The following is a 25,644-nucleotide window of genomic DNA, read 5'->3' as shown; positions in this document are numbered from 1 at the left end:
CACCAATTTTAGCTTTATGTATAGACCTCTTTATAATAGACAACGGTTTTTCCAGAAGATTATGCGTCAAAAATTAAAAACTATGCAAAATTGTCTATGCGTCATCAGCGAAACTTCGCGTGTGTGTGATCAAGGAAGATTATTTATAATTCAGTTTTAATTATAGATTTCTTTTATATACATCCCAAACTTAGTTAGGAAGGAGCGTTTGTGGACTGCGACGCTCCGTCGGCGCGCCACGAATGCGGAAACATGTGTTTTGATGTGAACATCAAATCATGATACATGACAACAAATTATAATTTATCGAAGTTTACTTCGTTGTTAATTGTGCATAGAAGTGATAAAGGGTTGTTGTGAGATCGAGCGGTAGCGGTGATTACTCGCTTGGATCTGTGTGAGGCTGGTGATAAGTGATAAAGTGCGGTCATTTCCGGTGTGTTGTTCGTGATGTGGGCGCCCCGGTGAAGTTCCTGCTGAGTTGTTCTGACGTCCTGGTACTGCCATGGCGAACACAGGGATCGGGGTCTCCTTTGACCCTAATGATATGACCAGGTTAGCATGTTTACCTAATGACCTAACCCCAACCACCATACTTTTAACTTTCCTTTACGATTAATTGATGTGTATATTGCCAGTAGCTATGTATTAATAACCAATTTCAAACCCATACCATCTCTTAAGCGACCATTTTGGGAAGTCTAAGTCCTCCAAGTAACATAAATCCATCATTTTATGACAAAGTTATCAATAAAGAAAACATACCCAAGTTATGTGTCACAACCACAATTTAATGGCAATACCAATTAAATTAATCTTAAAATTTACTAAATTAGTAACGTCTTTTCCTCAACAAATTGATATAAGCCGACTTTCATTGCTTTTCAGTATAATGTTTTCAAATTATTGTATAAACAATAGCAATGATTAATTAAACACAATACAAATAACAATTAAACCCACTGACTTATTACCTACTTATTATATATTTTATTTTTCACATACACATATTTTTTCACCTAAGAACTTTATTTCAAATATGATCTTACAAATACTTCTCAAATTGAGAAGGTGTTTGTGGTTTGTAAAAATTCTGTTGAAATACAATTGTTGTACAATCCCATACATAAAATATGTATTTGGTTATCTACTTATTCTAAGAATCAAGGGTTCCAGTGAAAATCTGTATTCAAAGTCCATTGGGGAAACATTTAAACTTGTGACTTGTAATAAAGTTTTGCTTCCAAGCTAAATAATTTCAAATGTTTATTGGCTTACTCATAGAAATCCTAAAACATTATTTTCTGAAAAAATATTATATCTGAATTAAGTTAAACAATTGTTCAAAAGAAAATCTAAGTTATTAAGATCTTGACTATCAAACTTCAAAATATTGATTACCTGATATAATATTATTTAAAAAGAGTGTCTGTTTTGTTTCTTGCCGGTTCTTCTTCATGAGACAAAGTCTTTGGAATCTTACAACTAGGTTGACATTTCTAAAGAACTTTCTGAGATTAAAAAAATACAATTTCTTTGACTATATGATAAGGTTTCAATCTGACCTTCACATCTTTCCCATAAGTATTAATACTTCAGTCTCCTTAGCAACTCACTTACTATCACTTTATCTTCCTTTGATAAGACTATTATAGTATAAATAAACTACCTCATTATATTAAATGTTTATGCTTATTATATCAATTTGCAGTTTCAAGTACTGTTTGATTGACATAGTTATCAATAAATATGGGGAACATGATGTTAGTCTTCAGTTTCCAGTAAGTTTGTAAACCATATAGCATTAGAAGCATAAATATTTTAAGAGAACAGGAAATAATTAACCTAATATCATTTCGTAAACAGTAACCTGCAACATAAAATATTTTACGACTGTCCCTGTTCTAAAAGACAGGTTAATTACCTTTAGAACAAAACATAGATATTTAGGCTAGACTTTGATCTGATACTAACAGACACATTTTATGTGTACTGCACTTACAGGGTATTTAACAATAAAAAAATATATGTGTACCCTAGATGACTTTTTAAGAAAAAATCTTGAAGTTTGATTATCTTGAAAAGGGTTAACTTTGCATACCATGGTCAAATTTGTCCATATTGACCTATACTATCACCTCATGAAAGAATGCGCTCTACTTATAAGTAACTCTGTATATTTAGCAAATTAGGAAAAGTCATCAAATATGAAAAAGAAACAAAGATATATTGCCTAAAATAAAAATTGCCTTGCCGCCAATTTGACTGCCTTGGTCTTTCTACTGTTAAACCTACTAAAGTAACTCATCAACCGACTTCAAAAAAAGGAGGAGGTTCTCAATTTGGCTGTATTTTTCTTATGTTTGTTACTCGTTTTTGCAATAATATGGTTGCTACACTAAGGGTTGAAACCCCCTTTTTTGAAGATCAATTTTTCGCAATATTAATTCTATGGGTCCATGAAAATCCGTTACTTTTTGGATGATCTACTTAGGTGATAAAATTGCTAGCAATTTAAACCTTTACGTTCGGATACCTCTGTGATCTCTCTACACAAAAATAAAAAAGAAACACTCAAACATTTACATGGAATATACAGAGCTATTAAAATTTTTCTATATAAGGAAAATTAACTAAGTAGTTAATTAGGTAATTGTTGTACAGTTAATCAGTGTCTGCAATTTTGATTTGTCAATTATCATAATGAAGTAATCTGCCTATTATATGTAATTTATCCTTCAACTACCTATAACCATTCTAACTTTCGGCCGCAGTTTCACTTGTGTCCCAGGGGAACTATTTCCATCATCTGGATACAAAATATAATCCATGTGCATTCTCTGTGTACCATCTGTCTCTGTGTCAAGTTGCATCTTGATTGCATAACACAAAAAAAGTTACTGTCTAGGTCAGTTACATAAGAACAAGAAAATAAATAAATTATGTACTAATAATATTGATTAAGTATCTCATAATATGAAAATCTAAGATGACATGAATAGGAAGGGAGTGAGTGTCAGTATGACGAGTGACAGGGGAAAATGGAAGAAAATGACATATTGCGCCGACCCCAAATAAAATTGGGAAAAGGACAGGAAGAAGAAAATTATGAAAATCTAAGCAAATTGCATTCTGCATCTAAAATCTAGACAATGTACAGAACATTGCCTTGAAATGTTCACAAGTCATGAAGTGTAATTAGCAATTAGTATAAAAACATCTTGTATTGAGACAACAAAAACATTTTGTTGGTAATTACCAGTTAAACGTTTTGTCCTTGAACCACTCGGCTAAAGAAACCGTTAATTCCTAGACTTGTAAATTTTACTTCCTTAGTGTACAAAGAATTGGGTATCTCAATTACTTTTATTACTTGGGCCTATGATAGTACCTTGGGGTATCCAATTTAAATTGCGTATGTTGAATATAAGTTATCCGTTTTGCATTGAGCATTGCATTGGTTAATAGAGCATATAACAGAATAGCTGTTCCCCGCGGTATTACTCGCGCCTCGAAGGAACTTCGCCTCGGAGGTCCTTTCTCAGACTCTAGACTTCGTACCTTGTATTTGACATAGGTTCAGTTATGTGAGACACACTAACTTTCGCGTGAATTACTCCCGCGTCCCAGGGGCACTTCTTCCCGTACCCGGACAAAATATAGCCTACGTTACTATGGTACCTAGTAAATAATTTTTCAAATCGGTTCAGTAAATACGGAGCCTTTAGGGTACAAACAAATGATTCCTCTTTACTATGTTGGAGTTGGCAGTATAGAAAAAGAGTAAGGATCATTTGTATTCCAAGTTACCATATCTCCTTGGGCTGTTCACCGCTGCTAACCTACAGCGGGAGGGATCATTTGATGATATTTGTAATCGATAAAAAAAGTTCCCGTATACCTCTATAAAGTCCTATAAGTTCTTATAAAGTCCCCCTAACTATACTAATCATAATTAAAAGAACTATACTCAATAACAATTTCTTATTCCATCAACAGCTGGTACTTCAGAGAGCTATCCCGCGCTGAAGCCACAAGGTTACTGCTGAACGAGACTGAAAGTGGCGTGTTCCTCGTCAGGGACTCCAAGACTATCACGGGAGACTATGTCTTATGTGTCAGGTATGTTTTGAACACCATCGATTACTCTTCCCGAGGGATAATAGGTACCTCTCAAATCAAATCAAATCATCTTTATTGTGGACTATAGGTATGCATCATAAATACAGGTCTTAAATAACTCGTAACCAAAGATTAATTCTTATGATGATAGAATTTTTTTTTTTGAAGCGGTTTCGTAGCTTTTGACACATAAAAATCTTTACTCCAAAATTGACCGGTTATCATCATCCGCCGAGCCTTTTCCCAACTATGTTGAGGTCGGCTTCCAGTGTAACCGGATTCAGCTGAGTACCAGTGATTTACAAGGAGCGACTACCTATCTGACCTCCTCAACCCGGTTACCCGGGCAACCCAATTAAAGTGACCGGTTATCGTTATTTTGCTTCACAAAAGTAACTGCGAAGTGGATGCACCTTTACATTATCCCAGTTTATTTATTAGATTTACATGACTTCAAGTCAATTACATAAATCAAAGTAGGTACATTCCTTGCTAATTAATGCAATTTTCCATATTTCCCTTTTACAGAGAAGACGACCGTGTCTCCCACTACATTATAAACCGCGTGGTCTCCGCGGACGGCGCAATCCGGTTCCGCATAGGAGACCAGCTCTTCGCAGACATGCCAGCACTCCTGGCCTTCTACAGACTCCATTACCTGGACACGACACCGTTGGTTAGGCCTCTGCCCCAGGCGTTGGCGAGGGTGGCGGCGCCTCCGCCCCAGCAGCCTCATCAGGTGTTGGAGCTGGTTATCGCAAAGTTTGATTTTTCAGGCAATGTAAGTAGCAATATTTTTTTTATTATTTTATTACCGTTGACATGTGTGCTGTGGTAACTACTTCACCGGATAAAAAGTAGCTAGAAAGAATATTTATATTCTTTCGCGACCAAACATTTATATCGGTTAACGGCCGTTAGCAATATTCTATCTATGGTTTGTTTCTGTGGGTTTACTCACTAGAGATAGGATTTGGCATTCATCATCATCCTCCGAGCCTTCTTCCCAACTGTGTTGGGGTCTGCTTCCAGTCTAACCAAATGTAGCTGAGTTTTACAGGATAGGATTTGGCATTAGCCCCCATAAAATTCTTACCTCTTGTGAGCAAAACCAAAGACAGATAGTATATTGGGAACTGACGCTAGTATATACTTTTGGCGCGAAAACGCGATAGTCAGAGCTACTTTCGCAAGTACAATATTACTAAAAATTCCTTTCAGGAAACGCCAAAAATGCTTCTCCAAAAACTTTCAGTAGCACGTAACCCGATATGATCACGGCAGTTAGTCACGCCGTCACTGACAGATCTCATGCTAATATTAGCTCAACACTGGAGAACTAGTTTTTACGATAATACGATGATACATACCATGTTCCTTGTTTGTAGGCATATTTTTAATTTTGTAACGTTACTCATTGTGATTTTTTTCGATGGGTTTGGTGAATGAAATTTAGGTCAATGGTTTTGGCGTAGATTTGTATGGATAAATGCGGATGGAACCGCGGGAAATAGCTAAAAGTTTTTGGCATTTTAAAATTGTGGAATGACGCTTACTGTTAATATTTGACTCCGTGAAATTAAGAGAATGAGTTGGTAGGAGTCATCAGAGATCAAATCTTTACATATTTAGACAGATAAAGAAAGAAACGCTAGAAAGACCATTAGGATTTTTTTAGTTAATTTTCAGTTTCTTATCACTTAATGTTAGATTACCAGTACTGAATGAGAAGTATTTAACGTAATTGAACTTCTGCTCAATAATTATATGGCTTCCTGCAAAATATTTATCTTTAGAAATTCATAGGAATAAGATAAAAATAAATGGGAAACTATGCCGGTTTGTGGCACAGATGTGTTTGTGTTATGTCAGTAATGACGCGGGTATAGTTATTATTTAGTTTGTGATTGACGTGCCTTTCGAGAGCTCAGCGGTCATTTTGAGATTTTTACCTACTTCCTACTGAGTAATAATATGGACGCGAAAGTTTTAATGTATGCTTGGATTGATGTTTGTTCTGTTTTCACGCAAAAACTGTTGAATGGTTTTTGAGAAAACTTGGTAGTAATATGTCTTATTATATCAGATAACCGTTTGTCCGCGGTTTCACTCGCGTCCCGTGAGAGCTACTGACCGTACCGGAATAAAATATAGAGTCGTATGTTACTCGAAAGAGTGTAGCTTGCAAACAGTGAAAGAATTTGTCGGTTATGTAAGTACTTTCGGGGTAAAAACAAATGAACAAAAAAAAACCTTGTTTTTATGTTACTTTAGACAGATAATAAAGGTATTAGTATACATAGATAGGGTCCCATTTTGTTTGTTGTGTAGCAAAGGTTGTGCAAGGCTTTTGGTATTCTATACTATGGAAATGAAAAACTAGGCATTTTCAGAAATTTTCATTTTTTATGAAAAAAGTTCTAAGTCCCAAAAGCCTTGCACACCCTTTGCTACACTCCAACCCCCATTTTACCCTTTTGGGTCCTTTCCAAAATAAGATCTCTAATTAAAAGTGTTATTTCATATATTACAGGACGCAGACGACCTGCCCTTCCGTCGCGGGGAGCGGCTGATGGTCATCAACCGTGATGAGGAGCAGTGGTGGACCGCTCGCAACAGCCTCGGCCGGACCGGGTCTATACCCGTGCCTTATGTGCAGAGGGTAAGCAAACATAATATATCCCATGGAGAACAAAGTGATAAGAGGAGCGGATCGGAAAAATCTTCTAAGAAATTCGAGGAAGGCGGGGGTTACTAGCTCCGCCCTCTAATGCCTTCTTTGAAACCTGACCATTTTTTGAAAACCAAATCACCATTAGCAAAGAACATCTTTGACAGATACAGATGTCTCCAGGAACCCGAATGCCTCGTTAGTTTCATAGTAACGATCTTTTACCAATGTATTAACTAGACGTTTGGGTTATTTGAGACATCATACATACATACATCGCAAGTTAAATAAAAGCTTGTAAGAAATGTATTTAAGCATATTTTGTTCTGGTTTCCAGATCCTGGACCCGTCGGGTGTGCCGTACCCGCCCACCGAGGCACACAACCACCTCACGGACCCGCCCAGCCCGCCCAGCAGCAAGCCGCAGCAGCGCTCTAATATGCAGGTAAACATGACTGTTCCATCACCAGACCCTGGAGTAATCGGGTCTAGACTAAGAACAACCGTGCGTGAGCGTTATTCTCTATGAGCGTTGTGCACACCTGTAACTGATTTATTTACACAGAACTAACAATTCTATACTAATATCTCTGTAATAGCATTTGTAAATAAGTTGTTGGTGTGCCTTGTACATAAATAAATAAATGAGGATTGAACGTCTTCTACTTTGGGTCATTCGCACAAGAGTACAGTGCACTGTGGATCCAACATTATTCTGCAACCATACACATGCTTATCTCCTGCATAAGGCCCGGGTCAGTCTCATATAGTCACATACATGTGAATAAGTAGTAGTTTCAGTATGATTCAAAGAGAAATCTTTTTATTATTTTCTTCCTCTTATTGATATTAGTTTACACATATTTCAAGTGTGTGTATGCTTTAATTGCGCAATAAAACTTATTTTCTTTCTTTCTTCTGTCTTCTACATGTATTATGTTTTATTTACAGCGTACTCTCCCGGCGCTGGCGCGGGTGAAGCAGCCGCGGGTGCCCAACGCGTACGACAAGACCGCGCTCAAGCTCGAGGAGGGAGACATTATTAAAGTAAGTCTAATTAAGCTAATGTAATTCCACGTAAAACCTCTTTACATAAGAATAAACAAATTTAAAAAAAAAAGTAAAAATTGAAAATTTTTATCGTTCCGAAATATAACTCAATACACTGGCTATAATGAATCTTCTTTCCCAAATACACCTCATAAATAGATGCTATATGTAATAGTTTTTGTGCTCCACGTAAGTCACACTTTTTTATCAGTCTTCTTATCGAGTGAGCGGCGTATTTAATCATCTAACAAACCCTGGTGTCAGCCTGACGGCCTCTCCTGCTTATGCCCCACAGGCATGGGGGTAACACCGCCAACTTACAGACTCCACTACTTCCCATGCTACTTTTTAAAAGTTTCTTATACCCACAAATCAATTTCGGCCTAACCCGGGCATCGAACAAGAACCTCGTGAACAGCAGTCGCGCTATGCGAAAACTAGACCAGAAGCAATCTCAACGCATGAAAATAAAAATCTTATACTTGTAATATTATTTCCAGGTAACAAAAATCAACATAAACGGGCAATGGGAGGGCGAGTTACACGGCAAAGTAGGTCATTTCCCATTCACCTGCGTCGAATTCCTGGACGAAAACCAGGCTAGTTAAGATTGTGACCTCACAGCACCATAGACAAGCTTGTCGATGGTATAGGCTTTATGGACTGTGCCCACCGATTTGGGCTTCTCATTGCACAATAGTCATGGTGAAAAGTGTATTTTATTGTGAATTTTTCGAATTCCATATTTAAACTTTATCATAGACAATTTTTGTACATGACAGAATCTATGGTTACTGGTTTTGTTTATGGTAACACCGTAGAGAAACTGGTGTTGCCAGTATAGCTTGTGTTTTGGTTGTTTTGGTATGGAATTCGAAAATAAATCATACTGCTATAGACTAATAAATACTTTGTGTAAAAAACTTTTAATTATTTCCAATTTTGTAAAACAGTTTTAGTGAATAAACTAACTTAGCTCACGCAGGACGCACAAACATGTATTTTATACATCATTATTTACACTTTATATAAAAAAATATTGTAATTATATAATTTTTTGTAATCGAAATCTACTAAAAACTAAAAATATTTTAAAAATCGATATTGAGATTATTCGAAACTCATTTTGACGTGTATTTATTATTATTGTTTTTTCGTGCATTTTACTGCATTTTTCTAATGTTTATAGATCGTGTAAAAATTGTATTGTCGCATCATTTTAAATGTATGACATTTTTTGAGTATAATTCGTGTCAAAATTACATTATTTCTGTGGGAATAATGTTAAACTAGAAATTAAAAAGTCATGTCAGAAGCTTATTCGGCTCGAAGGACCATTATAAATGTCTAGCTACTAATAAAAAGCTTGATGTTAAACTAACTTTAGAACAATTAGACATTGTACTAATTCATTCAATTGTTGATTTCTCTACCATAGACGGAAAATTACTAAATCAAGGTATTAAATACAAAATTCTGTATGTGAAAGTGTGAAAATTTTGTATCATAGACTAAAATACTAAAAACACCAAAACATAGACTAAAGAAAGACGTGAATCATCTTTTCGTAAAGTCAAGAAAAATATCCTACATCTTATTGTTAAGGTACGTTTGAATGCTAGCTGCCGACTCTCAACTGCCGACCGCAAGAGGTTGTATGTATTTACATACAACCGTTTTGTATCGAACCGGTGCTGCACGTGCAGTCGCCCTCACATATCGACCGACTTATGCAATCGCTGCATTTGCGGTCGACAGTTGAAGTCGACAACTAACATTCAGGACGCAACTTTAAAGTGCTTTTAAATAACTTACTAAAACATTAATGGCCTTACTACAAAAACTTTAAACCCTGTTTTACACTTGTCTAATAAAATTTTGGCTGCAAAATGAACCATATGTCAACGTCATAATTTGACATTTTTTTAAACAAGGCATAAACTGACGTTTAAAAGCTTTTGTGGTAAGACGGTAATAGTTTTTTTGGTACCAACATAAATAGAAATGATTTAAAGTTTAAAGGAATACTATTTACCTAATACATATACCATAAAAAATGGTTAGTTTACACAAAGCTTTTCTCTGACCCAACAACACACACTCTCTTCCATTTGAAAATAACACATTTGTCAAAAAATGATGGCGACGTCGTTAGATCAATTTGTTGATTCAATTAATTTAGTTTTAAGTGTAATAGACCGGGCATTGTATACTCTGGTAATATATACTTGTATAGTATAATATTTTGTAATAAGCAGTTACCTAAATGTTGTGGAGACCGAAATTGTGTTTGGTCAAACATTCTGTGCCTACTATCTATATAACATTACTAACTTGTCGTTTACTGTGAAATTACTGCAAAATTCGTAGCAAAACTGTGTTAAGGAAACTCGACGAGGCTTTCATGCTGTTGGTAAAATTAAACCTTTGTTATATGGGAAATCATCAAATGCAGCGTGAGGGAGTGTCAGACTCTTACTGACTAAAACCGATCATGTTCATTATTAAGGCCTTTATGTACCAGGGCCGCGGTAACTCTTTCGCACACAATTACAATCCCACAGCCCCGGCAGGCTTTGGCCGTGGTGGGCCCTACTGGGCTACCTTAGAATGATATTTGGGATGCTTCACAATTGGGTGGATGACTAGGTCAAAAATAAATTACGTTGTCATATTCATTTAGTGAAGCATCTAAAAATAATGTCACTTCCATTTATCGTTTTGATGGAATAATTGATTAAATTTTTTTATTGATAATATAAGCTAAATAAGAATCCAGTTTGATGTGAAAAATCTGTGACGTCATAAGTTGCGCTTACATACATATTGCAAAGAAAGTGACAGTTTTTGACAGTTAAATAAAAGTAATGAATTTGACTCGTTGGAAACTACCGTATTATATGGTTATTTGTCAAAACCAAGTTCCCCACAATTTCGGTCTTCACACTACCAACAAATGTTTCCAATTAGGAATTGAATATTTATATTGTATACATCGAACGTTGACTGTTAGCATTTAACGTTTATACTTATATATTATACATTTTTGACATGACGTTGATTATAACATGCTTTCAGATGGCATATTAATCCCACTAACTCATTATTGTCGTAATATAGCTCAGGCTTTTACGTTGAGAGAATAAAATGGCGAATATGTAAAAAATATTGGCAGTTGTTGACAGTGAAATGTGTCTAAAGGTACTTTTTGAATGCTAGCTGCCAACTGCCGACCGCGACTGCAGGCCGCAGTTGCACTACTGGTTTGTATGTATTTACTTGAAACCATTTAGGATCGAAGCGGCAGCAACATGTGCAGTGGCTGTTATTGTCGGTATCTGACAGCGCAGTCACGGCACAGCAGTCGGCAGCTAGCATTTAAAACGTACCTTAAACCTTGATACATTTAATTTAACTGAGGTGTAATGACTATTATAATCAAATGTTGAAACAATCATTGTATATTGATGTGGCGAAATGCGAATATGCAAAATGTTGTCATTACACCTTTGACAAAAATAATACGATTGTGAGATAGATCATTTTTTAAATAAATCACTAGAATATAGCGAGCTCGATCATTAAAAAGTTGGTCAAATATATATTTTTAGGGTAAGCTCACTTGAAATATACTCGAGTCACAGGCAAAAAGGTTATAAAAGATATCACTCTTTTATCTTTTAAGTGAATTTTTTTTTTCTTTTTCTACACAAATCAATCTTGTTCTTCCAGTTTCATTTTTTGTACCATTAATTTTATAGTTTAAGTTTTTATTTTAATGATGACGTCGTAAAGTTATGTAAATATGATTTTCCACCGATATTTCTTGTGACTTGAGTTATTTTTGAAGTACCACCTTGTTTCTGACAGTATGCCATTCAAAAATAGCCTTTATGACCTTGGTAATAAGAATGTATTTAGGGTTGCTTGTATATCGTAATGCATTTTTTGGTTATCGCCAAAAATCATCGAAATATAGTAGACTTTAGCATCTTACATTGCATATCATTATAATCAATTAAAATTGTCATACTATATTATAGCCAAAGTATGCCGACAACATAAACGTCAATAGACAACCAGCCTTACCTAGGAGTATCGGGTTGCCCGGGTAACTGGGTTGAGGAGGTCAGATAGGCAGTCGCTCCTTGTAAAGCACTAGTACTCAGCTACATCCGGTTAGACTGGAAGCCTACCCCAACGTAGTTGGGAAAAGGCTAGTCAGATGAGATGATGATGAACATCCGTTATTCTTAAAACATTTACTTTGAAACTTGTTTGAAAATTCATAGTAAACAGTATTTTTTTAAAGAAAATTTACGTTTATGTTGTCGTTGAACTTTGGCGTCAAATTATGTGCTTAGATATTCTTGCTTGTATACGATTCAATAATTATTCGTGTTTATGTGAAAAAGTAATTGCTGTTTTTGATACTCTCAATCAACGGTCGTTGAACTCTCAGAAATGAGGTGTAAATCTTCCAAAATATATCATAGTCAATATTTTTATAATCGCGCAGGTGCAAGAAGTATTTAGTTTAGTATTATGGTAGATGTTGGCCAAGTTTATTTACATTGTTGTCTTCTTTCATTTTCATTCATATTAAAGTAAGTTTCAAAGCTATTACGTGCAGCCGCTCTCAGATATCGACCGAATTCATGCAGTCGCTGCAAGTGCAGTCGGTTGTTGCAGTCGACAGCATGCATTCAAAACGCACCTTTACTTGAGATTTCAGACTCCATTTTTGTTTCGCGCGGGTTTTTTTTTGTACTAGATGTTTTTAGTTCTCTTTTATAGCTCTTCCATAATAATTATAACATATTCTTTTTCATGATATTGACCCCAAATGAAATTGGGATAAGGGCAGGAGGATGATAATGATTCTTTTTCATGATATTTTTTTTTCTAACAATGTTTTTGAACTTAGCCAACATAAGTGAAAGTATTGAATTTTAAAGGAGAATGCTCGTCATCATTATTTAATTCGGGACTAGTACATACCAAAATGTTATTGTCATTGTATAGAACCATTATATTTTGAGATTATGTGTCATATTATAATGCATTGTACACTCTTTTAAGTCATATAAAAAGTTAAAAAATAATCTAATTTTTTATTAAGTTATGTGTAACGGTTCGAAATAAATTTTAGGAAAGATTCGCTGGTTTTATTGTGATACCTATGTATAATAAAACCTACATATATTTAATATTCTCAATGGTGGGATATCCTGGACGCCTACGGAACAAATTCACCTGGATAATACCGAATTTGATCTCAATCGGTTCAACTGTTTTGCCGTGCAAGAGAACTAACGCGTTTACAATATTTACGCGCTAAAGGATCTATCCTAGTACGGGAAGCAGGTAGTTAATTCTCTTTCTATACCCACGAAGCCTGTCGTGAATAGTGGAACCTTGTGGCCCATGTGAGGCCTGCAATGGCTGCAATCAGAACAAACTTACAACGTTTGATGAAGTTTGAAACAACGTAATGATGTATTATAAAACTACTAATTTTAATAAGACAGTTATTTCTAAAAATCTCATTTTCGTCTAAAAAGGGAGATTTAGAGTTGTGTTACGTACATAGTGTACAAGGGTCTTTGCATGGTAGAAATCAGCAACGCAGAAGATATGCAGCGCTGATTCCAAATCCAAATAATAAATTGGATGACGGCATGGGGATGACGATGATTTAGGCAATTTAATTTATTTACTTTCATTTTGAAATTAAAAATTGATATAAAGTTGCGTTTAATTTATGCACTTACAAACTAAACGCATTGATCATGGATTATGTCAATTTTGACAGTTCTAGTTGGGTTGAATTTTTTAATCGATATGGATTAGAAATTTTGAGAAAAAAAGGCATTAAAGAGGAACTATTTATAAAAAACTATCTAGATTATATTCCGATTATTATCAAGTTTCGTTTCTTGCCCCAGTTAATAGTATACGTACATCGGTGTTTGAAAGAATGGCAAGTTTTAGTTATATCACAGAGCTTAGCCGGTAGTAGTTAGTTTCAGAATATTGACCGTAGTGACTGAAAATCTGCAATAATCGTGAAGTTTTATGTGAAATAGAGTAAATAAATATATTTCCTGCGACTATTTACTTTGCAAACAAGACGCGGAAGCAATTATTGTTACAAAATACGCTTAAAAACATTCTAAATGATCGATCGTGATTATTTTTTTCTGCTTGATTAAACTATAGTTTCTGTATCCGTAAGTGGGTTAGCAATGGAAGACACAGTAAAAGAGCCGCTTTTAGTGGAAGTGACTGTGAAACCTGAACCTATGGACACTGAGGAACCAGAAGATAGTGAAAATAGTGGAAAAAAACAATCTACTGCAGGTCAGTGTAATAATTTGTTTATCTTTTGAGATAAAATCGCAAAACATCACAACACACAGAATTTCAATTTTCATGATCATTTCAAAAAAGCTACCTATACAGCGTTTGATAAGGTGCCTATATATTATTTAGCTAAAGGTAAATAAACTTAATCAAAAACATTAGAAAATACCTCTATATTAATATAAAAAATATATCATTTTTTGTTTGTACCCTAAACGCTCTGAAACTACAAGCCCATTTGAAAAATTCTAATGGGCTACGCTATAATTTATCCCAGTACAGTATAGTTCCCACAAGCTCCTTTGGGACACGGGTGAAACTACAGGAAAATTAAAAATCTTTTAGTCAGTTATAAAAAGAACCACAATATCATAGGAATATTATTAAAATTATCCTGTTTTTAAATGATTCATTTCAGAGTAATATTTTAATATTATTTCAGTCAAAGAGGAAGAAGTGTGGATAAAACCGGAGCCAATTGAGATTGAACCTCAAAATTCTGATGAGAAAGAGGATCAGGAGACAGAATCTGAATCTGACAGCAGTACTGATGAAGATGAAGACAAGAGTAAGTACATTATGAAGAAAAGTTAAATATTATGTAATGTTAAATGTGTAAAACTTGAAAATAATTTGATTAGAACTATAAATAGAATCAATGAAACCACTTTCTAATATCCTCGCCATTTCAAATCCACTTCGTGCCACTACCAAATAAAATTTGGGACAAGGGCAGGAACACAATGTAGAAATGCACCAACACCACAAAAGATTACCCTGAATAGGGCAATGTTATTTACAAAAATCCTTTAATACAAAACAATTTTTATTCAAAGCAGGTTAAAAAATAAACAATATCAACATCTATTTGTTTTTAGGGTTTCCATATCTAAAAAGGCAAATAAGAATCCTTCTATCATCACTTGTCTGTCTGTCACAATCTTAATCTCGGATCGCGTGAAGGTATTGACTTGTTCGAATGAGATTGTAAAAAATCTAACTTCTAACTTTACCTAAAAATAAGATACCTCCGTTTATTCCGCACGAAAGCTGACATTTCTTCACCCTCAAGGGAGTCAAAACTCTAAGCTAGGGCACGACAGACGGAAGCATTTTTATAGGAAAATCAATCTTAACATTATTGAAATAAAGTGCATATTCGGTTGAACCCGACGAAAAGAACTTGCGCGTCTGCGAGCAGTCGCGGGAATGCCCGCGCGACCTTATTTCAATAATGTTAAAGTTGATTTTCGAGTGCCTTATAAAATACCTTTCTGCTTTGCCTGTACCTGTCTAGGCTGCGCCATAGAATCTTAACAGAATCTGACATTATATGTCTACAATTAGAATAAAAGAAATCCATTTGGATTGCCCTCTTTACGAAGAACGATGGATATCGGAGGTAGGAGGTGCAAGAATGGGATCCCTACTAATATTATAAATGCGTAAGGAAGTCTATCTGTCTGTTACGCTTTCACTTCTAAACCACTGAACTGATTTTAATAAAATTTGGTAACAGAGATAGAGTTGACTTTGAGAAAGAACATAGGATAGTTTTTATCCCGGACTTTTGAAGAATTCTTTTGGAAACGCGATATAACCGAAATCTACGCAGATGAAGCCGCGGGCGGGAGCTAGTTGCTTATAAAAGTTACTAAGTAAATTGATGTTCGGGTTTGCGAGGTAGTGCCCTCGGGATACGGGTGAAGTCGTGCGAATAGCTATAGATAAAAAGTCGAGCTATATCTGTACGGGTAACGAGAGGGACCCAGGAGAATAGGATAGTGGGATGAGACGGGGTTGTTCTATTTCCTGGTGCATCTGCGTCGCGCGGAAATTCTGCAGTAATATTGGTCACTTAAGTTTTTTCTTTGTACAATGATCATTTTAGTACATAGTTTTTTATAAGGATCATATCCTTTTCATTAATTTTCCTCAAAGAGTTAAATGGGGATGTAGCAATTACATCAACTTTTATTCAATCATGTTAAGTTTTTTAGGAAGCTTGTATCTCAGCTGCGTCCGTAGCAGCCGTAGCCCAACAAGGCTTCTAACTAACTTCACAATAAGGCTAGTAGCTTCACGATTATTTTTCCAAACTTCTGGTCAAAAACTTCGTTACGCATATTTCTCTAATGACGACCATTTTGTTTGTTGTTTGGTAGTGATAGCTCGCACCGCCTTTTCCTTGGCAAAACTCCAAAAAACTTCACCGATGGATAGTTTGAGATTTGTACTTTTACTTATATTGTATTTCTAGATGAGACCAAAGATCCGAAGTCAAAATCTCCTAAAAAGTCGCTGAAGAAGAAATTGCACGAAGAAGTCAAATTGGAGAATGATGTCAAGGAAGAACATGGGAAGTCTTCTGAGAAACCAGACAAAAAGGATGAAAAGGTGAGTTTTTTGTACATTAAAGCTTCTATACGTACCAAAACTACGATAATCGTGTTTGTTTAGTTCATGGATAGAAAAAATCTTAACCAGAATAGTAATAACAAACTTTTTAGGGTAGTATCTACTTTACAAAATATGTATTTTTGACGTTTTAAAATTCCTTGTTTTTGTTGTTTTAGAAAACCACTGAAAATAGCGATGAGAAGCAAGCCGAAAATACTCAACCTAAAAGTAAGTAAGATAAAAAAAAAACTTATTTAATTTTAAATTCTATTTAATTACTCTATTGCAATATAAGATCTAAAATACCACCAATACCTACGAATTAAACCTTTACCTTAAGTCCATAAGTAGTTTATCCTTATTTTTAATATTAATACTTAGTAATAAATAAATTTATTTTTTCTTTTCACATGGTATGACAAGAAACTGTGCTTTTTTTTCTTCACGCTGACTGTCATATCGACGTTTCTTCCAGTGGAAACCCCCCTAATGTACTCCTACGAGGTGACAAAAAACATAGAAATAGTTACCATCAACGAAGAAGAACGGCAGAAGGAGTACGAGGAAACCCTGAAGACTCGACAGCATATGCGGCACGTGTGCGAACACTGCGCCGTCGGCTTCGTGCTCAAGCATGCCTATGATGTGCATATGAAGGTCCACTCGCCTGTAAGTATTATAGACGTTAGTGCCAGGGTGCTAGGGTTTAGTTTAGATTGCGACAGTAGACTCGGCAGCATATGCGACACGTGTGCGAACACTGCGCCGTCGGCTTCGTGCTCAAGCATGCCTATGATGTGCATATGAAGGTGCACTCGCCTGTAAGTAGTCTATAACAGACCTTATTGTCAGGGTGATAGGGTTTAGATAGCAACTGTAGAAGACTCGACAGCATATGCGACACGTGTGCGAACACTGCGCCGTCGGCTTCGTGCTCAAGCATGCCTATGATGTGCATATGAAGGTGCACTCGCCTGTAAGTAGTCTATAACAGACCTTATTGTCAGGGTGATAGGGTTTAGATAGCAACTGTAGAAGACTCGACAGCATATGCGACACGTGTGCGAACACTGCGCCGTCGGCTTCGTGCTCAAGCATGCCTATGATGTGCATATGAAGGTGCACTCGCCTGTAAGTAGTCTAATATAGACCTTAGAGCTCTGTCTCATTAAGAAGCCATGGCGACGAGGTCTGGCTACTTTTGGGTCGCCAAGTCGAGTGGCCATGGCGTCTCGAAAGTCAATTGTTTACGTCGTCGCTGAAGAATGGCACGCTGACTGGCGACCACACTGGCGACTGAGTGAGCGAGGTGCACTTTACCGTGTATATTATAGTGGCAACCGTGGCAACGTCGCCAAGTTGCCAGAGTATCCAGAAGCCACGTAGAGAACTGTAGCTCGTGGCCACGCTTCCAATATGGCGACGTTGCCAAACCGTCGCCAAGTGAGTTAGGTATCATACATTTCAATATTAACTGTTTGTATACCTAGCCGGCGACGTCGCCATTGGCGTCCTAATGAGGCAGAGCTCTTATTGTCAGGGTGCTAGGGTTCAGTTTAGATTGCAACAGTAGATACAGCAGCATATGCGGCACGTGTGCGAACACTGCGCCGTCGGCTTCGTGCTCAAGCATGCCTATGATGTGCATATGAAGGTGCACTCGCCTGTAAGTAGTCTTATACCTAGACCTTATTGTCAGGGTGGTAGGGTTTATTTCAAACTAACTAGATCTAAGATAAAAAATGTACCCCAGAGGGGCCCAACAGGGCCAAGGCCCGCCGGGGCTGTGGGATTGTTCGAAAGAGTTACCGCGGCCCTGGTACAGTCAACTTCAGGTCAGTGGTAACAGTTTTATAGGAAAATCGTACTTATTACTATTGAGTTAAGGTGCAAGCGGAAACGTGGCGGACAGCTGCTGCGATACAAGGATGTGCTGAAGCGTCACATGAAAAGCTGTTCCATTGACCCGTCTCAGTGGGAGAATCTGGCATCCAACCGCAGAGACTGGAGAAGCCGCGTTAAAGCCAAAGTCTTTGACTTTGAAGGACGCCGACTTTCTGAGTTGGATGCCAAACGAGATGAGTTGAAAGCTCGACCACCTGTAGCTATCAACTACAACTTTGTGGCTGGTACCCTGACATGTCCGCAGTGTGCGCGGACTTTCACGCACAAAATTGGATACTCCAGCCACATAAGAGCACCCGCACGCCATTAGGGTCGAAGTGGTCGCCGTTGCCGAAATCGGCGTGGAAGATTATTATTATGACAGTTACCACTGATGTGCAGTCTACCGTACATAAAAGACCTATGACGGAACACGACGGTTTCTGGTCAGTAAGAGTCTGACACTCCCTCACCGCTGCTAACCCACAGCGGGAGGGGTCATTTGATGATATTTGCCATTGCTAAAAAAAGATCAAAAATGTAAAATTGGTGTACCTAATAAAGTATGTATTTATCTATCTATCTCCTTCCAGGCTTCAGGTGACCACGAATGCCTAATCTGCCACTCGCGTCTGAAAACAGCGGACATGTTATACCGTCACCGTCTACGTCACTACCGCCGGTACCGCTGTCTACTGTGCTGGACGCGGTTCAAGGACAAAGATACGGCCGCGTGCCATGTCATGAACGATCATACGGGGGAGACTTTTGAGTGCGATCATTGTGGACGGGGGTTTAAGTGAGTATCAGTTTATATTAGAAAAAAGTCACATGTTAATAGAAAAAAGCCGTCATTTTTTTAAAACCCACAATTTTGATATAATGTTACATCGCGTTTTACCTGGCTTTACCTAATCGACCGAAAATAGTAACTAATATGAATTGTTCTAAATTCCTATCTGGTAATTCGAAAATTGTAACTTATAAGATTTATATACCTCTGGTTTTCCCATAAAGGAGTCAATAGCATGAGCATGTTCAGACGTACAGATACAGGGTAAGATAGATGCATTCACTATTCTTCACTCTCATAGATGGGTCGGCAATCCGACACCACCGGAGAAAGATCAGACATTAGCGTGCTCTCCGATGCACTGGTGTATCAATTGGACCCCAAACTACTATGATTACCATGAGTACGACCATATAAACATGTAACTTTCCCAGACGTCCTCAATACCTGAAGCGGCACGTGGAACAGTACCACACGAAGCCGCACCGGCTTGTATGCGGCGTCTGCTTCCGAGTGTTCCACGAGCGAGGCTGGTACAGGTCTCATATCAGGTGAGGATCTAATGTGCTTAGTATGCATGTAGATGGATTTAGATGGACAGGAAGACCTAAGAAAAGATGGATAGATTGCCTGAAAGATGACATCAATAAGAAGGGAGTGAGTGTCAGTACGAGTGACAGCGAGGAATGGAAGCGGAAGACATATTGCGCTGACCCCAAATAAAATTGGGAACAAGGCAGGAAGAAGAAGAAGAACCAGGTGAAAATGTACATAATTACTGTAATTTTGTTTAGGTTTAAGTGCTTGTAGGTGTAGTACCTGCCAAAATTATATTAAAAAAAATATATATAAATGTTTAACATTACCATCACAAGGTTGCCATTAAAAAAGAAGGCTAACACCATAAAAAATAACTCTTAAAATACTTTTGATCAACTCTAGAACACACAATGAAGAAGTGCGAGCCAAAACAGTCAGACTGCCTGCTACCTGTGAGATCTGCTCCCGTGACTATAAGAACAAGGCCAGCTTGAAACGTCATTTGCTCACTCACGACGAAGACGTACACTGTGACATCTGTTACGAGAAGTGTAAGAATAGGATCACTTTAGGCAGACATTATTTGAAGGTGCATAATGAGAAGTATGTTGGGTAAGTGTTTTTGAAGTATTTTGCTGTTTCTTTTGGGAATTTTAGTTTTTCGAGAGCGTAAAGTCTGGTAATTTATATAAGCGGGTCAACCATACTTGTGTGTGGAAATGTTGTGGGGATAGACTTTATTAAAATATACCTACTCTGGTAATGCGGTGGATTTGTTTATAAATAATTGTTGGACGTGGAAGGTGGAGAAAGATTGGGTGTTAAGGCGAATTTTGAGATATTTACCGAAATGTCCTGTTCACTGTCAATAATGAAATTGAGATTTTTTTTCGAACTACTATCTATCCCACACATGGTAGTGGGGTCAACTTTCCTGACTTTTCTTCTCCACTTAACTCAATCTCCAACTTCGCTCTCAGACTCTTGGTGCTATTTGTCCTAGGTTTTCCATAGCATTCACATAATAATACTGTAATATGTGTTCCAGCACGGACGAGGAGACGTGTCCGCTGTGCTCGCGCGTGTGCGCGACGCGCGCGATGCTCAAGCGGCACGTGCAGCGCATGCACGAGGACAGGACCAAGAAGTTAGTGTACAATATTCTCTTATTTTCCTTTCACATTTAGGGTACAGAGAACAAAATCAAGCATATGACCTGCCTAGTGTTCGATAAATCATCAAATTATAAAATGTTAGTAAAAAAATTATTTTATTCCGCGAGAAAAATTACACAATTTTATATAGATGAAATTGTAATCGCGACATGATTTACGCATCGCAAATTGCAAAAAGTTCTTTCTTTACATATCACCTTTTTTGAGATAGGAAATCGTCAGATGACCCCTCCAGTTGTGGATGCAACGAGAGGGAGTGCTAATCATAAGAATACACTTTTTTCTTCTTGTACCCTTTGTTAACCAGTACTACGGCAATGGTTTCTAAATATTTCGCAGTCATAAGTAAAGTTTCGTGTGACGATTATCATATTTTGACACACTTTTTGTTGATTAAGTCTGCCCATGTTCACCGCAATTTTTTTCACACAATTTTAGAACAGTCAGTTTACCTAACTACTACTCCACACTTGTTAGATACCAATGCGACTACTGCCAGCGTCTATACCTAACCAAAGGCGAGGTCCGGTCCCACATAACCTGGTCACACATGCCCGGGTCCCGCGGGCATACGTGCGCGTGTGGCCGGGTGTTCCGCACCCCCTCGCTGCTCCGCGACCATACGGCGAGGTTCCACGCGGCTGAACCGCCTCCCAGGGTGCATCAGTGTGATGTCTGTGAGAAGGCTTTTGCGGTAAGTTTTGTAATATTATTTTATTGTTAAGTTTTTATATAACTGTTTTTGACGACCTCGATGGCGCAATGGTCACCAAGCCGGACTGCCGAATCTGAGGTCCCAGGTTCGATTCCCGGTTCGGTCGACATTTATGTGATGAGCATGCTTGTTGGCCGTGGTCTGGGTGTTACAATATATGTATTTATCAATATGTATATATGAGTTTATCAGTTGTGTTAGCATCCATAACACAAGTTAATTAATAACTTACCTTGGGGCTAACCGACCGTGAGTGAAAAAAAAGGTGTCCCGACATTTATTTATAAAAAATTAGGTCACTCAAACGGTAAGTCCTTCATAGTGTATTAAATAAATAATCATCATCCTCCTCATCCCAATTTTATTTGTGGTCGGCGCATGTTTTCTTCTTTCATACTCTTCTGTCTGCCGTCATTTCACAAGTAACATTCCTTCTAGCCATGTCGACTTTCACACAGTCCATCTATCGTTCCTTGGGTCGTCCGGGACGACCAAAAGAACGATGGAAGGGGACGACTCGTCCCCTTCCGCTATATTCATCCACATTCCTCATAGCTCATCATCATCCTCCTCATTCCTCCGGATCGGAAATGACCATACCGTATTTGTGGCCGTATATGCTTTATATACTCTTCCCATTTTTTATGATAATACAAATATATATATATATATTTTTTAATAAAAATAATCTGTATACTTACCTACCCATTTTTCAATTCAATTCTTGATGATGATTGTCTAAATATTATAATTACTTAATTTAAAAGGTTTTATTTGAAAAAGAAAGCAGTTATCTAATATCGTCATTAAATGGATGGACTTCGCAATAGCTTTCCATCGAATACCAAGACCATTGAGATTTGTTAATATTCCTTGATTTTGGTACTCGAAGGCTTGCTTTTGCGGTAGCAAACGCTTTATTTTTCCATAGGCTTCTCTAGGTAAGTTGTAGCAAATAAAATAATTATTATCATGTGCACATACTGGATCTAAAACCCTTTACCTCCATATTAATTATTTGCCATGTAAAGTACATTTTTGTCTAATTTAAACTCGCTCTTTTCTATACAGTAATAGAGAACCTGAAATTCTAATCTTTCACAGAACAAGCAAGTTCTAAACCGCCACAAGAAGAGTCATTCAAACGAGATGTATCCTTGCAACGAATGTGGATTACTCTTCAAAACTCAGCCTTACGTGAAAGTGCATTACCAGCTAAAACATCTCAACATGACTCGAGCGGAAATCAACGCCCAAAGGAAAGCGAACAGAAACAAACCTATTCACACTAACATACATAAGACCACGAATTGGGAACCGCCCATTTCGAAAAAGAAGAGTACAACTGCAATTGAGAAGGCAGAAGACCCTCTTTTGGTAAAAGAGAGTGAGATTCAGATCAAAGTTGAGAGGGAAGATGACCTTCAAGTCCCAACCTTTCAGACTTTTGTTGATATTTCTCGGAATAGCGATTGAGCCAAAGCTTGTAGTAGATAATTTTTAAAAGAGTAGATTTGTCTGATAGAATGTTGCAGGTCAACGCTTGAAGAAACCCAGTGCATAAATTACAGATTTCTTCAAACTTAATTTAGTTTGTCATCAAAATAAGGATGAAAACTATCAGCCAACCTTACCTTCAAATCTCCTTGAAACTAACTGCCCTGGGGCCCGATTCTACTAAGTTAATAATGTCAAAATCGAATAGAAATCGAATCGCAATATGATCGTAATAGCAGTTTTAACCATATCGGGCATTCTGCTACTAATAAAAGACCAATCGTATTCGATTGACATTTGATTGGTTTGCGATTGGTCTGCTATTTTGGTGATTTTGGTCTATACGGTAGTTTGCTCTACAATCATATTGCAATAGTTAATCATTTGCAGACAAAATGATTCATTATTGAAAGACAGAAAAGGATATAAATCGTTTATTTCAAAGAAAAAATAGCCGAATGCCACATACGTTTCAATCGTAATCGAGTCGGGATTGGATCGCAGTCGAACGTGAATCGTATGTTGCTTGTAAAATTAGGAGAATCGTGCCCCTGTTGTGTGACTGTCGTGCACGAGGTCGCGGGTTCGATCCTTGGGTCTTGCCTAAATCGCTTTGTGGGTCTTAGAAACTTTCACAAAGTCCAGGGTCTGAAAGTTGACGGTGTTACACCCCCGTGCCTTGGAGGGCACGTGACGCCGGCGTCCCCGAATGCTACTCAGTAGCAGTCGTTGTTACATACCCACGTCAGAGGCCGTCAGGCGGGTTTGAGTAAACTCGGACTCTGGGGCTTGTTAAGGTATTAAACCTACATGTCACTCGATAATAAAACCGTAAAACTAAATAGTCAAAAGCATTTAACTAGCTAGTTTTCAACGTAACCTATTATAAAATTACCCTCCGCACGAAACCCATCAAATCCATACTTTATGTTGTACATCCATAGATTATAATTATTCCCTCTGAAACCAAGATCAGAATTTGTTATTATATTTTTGTTATGTTGTACAATCAATTTTTTTATTATTAAATAGAAGCATGGTGGTTAAAACCATCTTCTGTTTATAAGAAGCTACGTAAGCCGATTAAATAGCCAGAAACTCTCCAGGGTAGAATTTAGAAGCTTTATAGTTATAGCAAATTTTTAAACTTAGGTATACTCCATTTGGCTAGACACTTAAAAAAAGGTAAGTAATCAATCTTGATACTTTTTTACACAAATACATATTAAACAAATGAACTACTAATTAAAATAATGAGTCAATTTAATAAGTAATCGTCAATGTATTTACACTGTTTTAAGCCGCATTTATTTTTAAACTATATTTTGAAAATATCAAGTATCAAGGTTGTTTATCTTTAGTGCCTACTTAAACGGAGTATTGATATCTTCAGCAAGAGGTTAAAATGACCTTGTTAATATAATACAGCAATCTAGGAAGATAATTTAATAAGTAGGTATAAGTTTATTGAAATGAAATATAAATAAAATACAGATTAATTTCTGTTTGTTTATACACCTGAGCAGTGATACGAATATTTATAATAATATTTTGTAATTAGATAATGGCTGTCTGGATAAGATTGTAATTAAGTGACTTGCTGAATCAGATTGCCACATATGTTAGGTAGTTATGTGCAATACGACAATTTCAACTGTATCACACATAGATCAACTATTATACTACAATTTCAACTGTATTACGACAATTTCAACTGTATCACGACAATTTTAACTGTTATACTACAATTTTATCTGTAATACGACAATTTTAACTGTATCGCGACAATTTTAACTGTATTACGTCAATTTTAACTGTATCACGACAATTTCAACTGTATTACGATAATTTCATCTGTTATAGGTACGACAACTTCAACTCATATACAACAAACTGATCAAGTGATGATTTTTCATAGTTCTGGCAATTTTATATAATTCATCATACTCCGAGCCTTTTTCCCAACTATGTTGGGGTCGGCTTCCAGTCTAACCGGATGTAGCAGAGTACCAGTGCTTTACAAGGGGCGATTTTAGCGAATTTTATATAAATGTAGGTCATTTAAAAAAATATCCAGACAGCCTGGCTTTAGATAACATAGTGTTCCTATTACGAGTATTAAGTAGCTTCTAGTAATTTATTTGTACTAATTGTTTATATGTTCGTAAAGTTAAGTGATCTCTCACATGGATTCTAGTTGTAATTCTTGTTTTCAATAAAATAAGGCATGATTTCTGATTGTTTGTTGGAGTTTTATTTGTTTTTCTTAAGCTATTTAACAGTAAAATATTTTTTTCAAATTGGACCCGAGTTCCTCGGATACCAACAAATAGGTAAACGAACTCTTCAGTTTTATAATATTAAGTATACGTAAATAAAAAATGGTAAATTATATTTATTCACATTGTTTATTTAGACCAACTTCTTAGAT

The 25,644-nt window shown here is 36.8% G+C and overlaps 2 protein-coding genes across 2 annotated transcripts; both read left to right on the top strand.

Moving 5' to 3' along the window:
* The first annotated feature begins 75 nt into the window (after nucleotides 1-75).
* Nucleotides 76-13,001, top strand: LOC110372661 (adapter molecule Crk). The gene is made up of 7 exons (XM_064041867.1): nucleotides 76-555; nucleotides 4,000-4,122; nucleotides 4,651-4,903; nucleotides 6,656-6,784; nucleotides 7,131-7,238; nucleotides 7,745-7,840; nucleotides 8,344-13,001. Exons 1-7 carry the CDS (start codon nucleotides 506-508, stop codon nucleotides 8,449-8,451), a joined length of 867 nt encoding a protein of 288 aa, XP_063897937.1. The 5' UTR covers nucleotides 76-505; the 3' UTR covers nucleotides 8,452-13,001.
* A 665-nt stretch (nucleotides 13,002-13,666) lies between these two features.
* LOC110372628 (zinc finger protein 782) lies at nucleotides 13,667-25,456 on the top strand. The gene is made up of 11 exons (XM_064041816.1): nucleotides 13,667-14,206; nucleotides 14,652-14,777; nucleotides 16,470-16,606; nucleotides 16,786-16,837; nucleotides 17,085-17,278; nucleotides 19,087-19,292; nucleotides 19,721-19,837; nucleotides 20,229-20,438; nucleotides 20,875-20,973; nucleotides 21,479-21,695; nucleotides 22,821-25,456. Exons 1-11 carry the CDS (start codon nucleotides 14,092-14,094, stop codon nucleotides 23,190-23,192), a joined length of 1,845 nt encoding a protein of 614 aa, XP_063897886.1. The 5' UTR covers nucleotides 13,667-14,091; the 3' UTR covers nucleotides 23,193-25,456.
* Nucleotides 25,457-25,644: the final 188 nt, after the last annotated feature.

Source organism: Helicoverpa armigera, chromosome 26 (assembly GCF_030705265.1).
Source record: "Helicoverpa armigera isolate CAAS_96S chromosome 26, ASM3070526v1, whole genome shotgun sequence".
Taxonomy (NCBI): Eukaryota; Metazoa; Arthropoda; class Insecta; order Lepidoptera; family Noctuidae; genus Helicoverpa; species Helicoverpa armigera.
The sequence above is the reverse complement of the archived record's forward strand: the minus strand, read 5'-3'. Positions and strand labels throughout refer to the sequence as shown.

Excerpts from the sequence above, each read along its gene's own strand:
- LOC110372661 (XM_064041867.1), top strand. The coding sequence starts at position 506 with ATGGCGAACACAGGGATCGGGGTCTCCTTTGACCCTAATGATATGACC. Across the intron at positions 4,904-6,655 it reads AGTTTGATTTTTCAGGCAAT|GACGCAGACGACCTGCCCTT; the intron begins GTAAGTAGCAAT and ends CATATATTACAG. Across the intron at positions 6,785-7,130 it reads CCGTGCCTTATGTGCAGAGG|ATCCTGGACCCGTCGGGTGT; the intron begins GTAAGCAAACAT and ends TCTGGTTTCCAG.
- LOC110372628 (XM_064041816.1), top strand. The coding sequence starts at position 14,092 with ATGGAAGACACAGTAAAAGAGCCGCTTTTAGTGGAAGTGACTGTGAAA. Across the intron at positions 14,207-14,651 it reads AAAAAAACAATCTACTGCAG|TCAAAGAGGAAGAAGTGTGG; the intron begins GTCAGTGTAATA and ends ATATTATTTCAG. Across the intron at positions 14,778-16,469 it reads TGATGAAGATGAAGACAAGA|ATGAGACCAAAGATCCGAAG; the intron begins GTAAGTACATTA and ends TTGTATTTCTAG.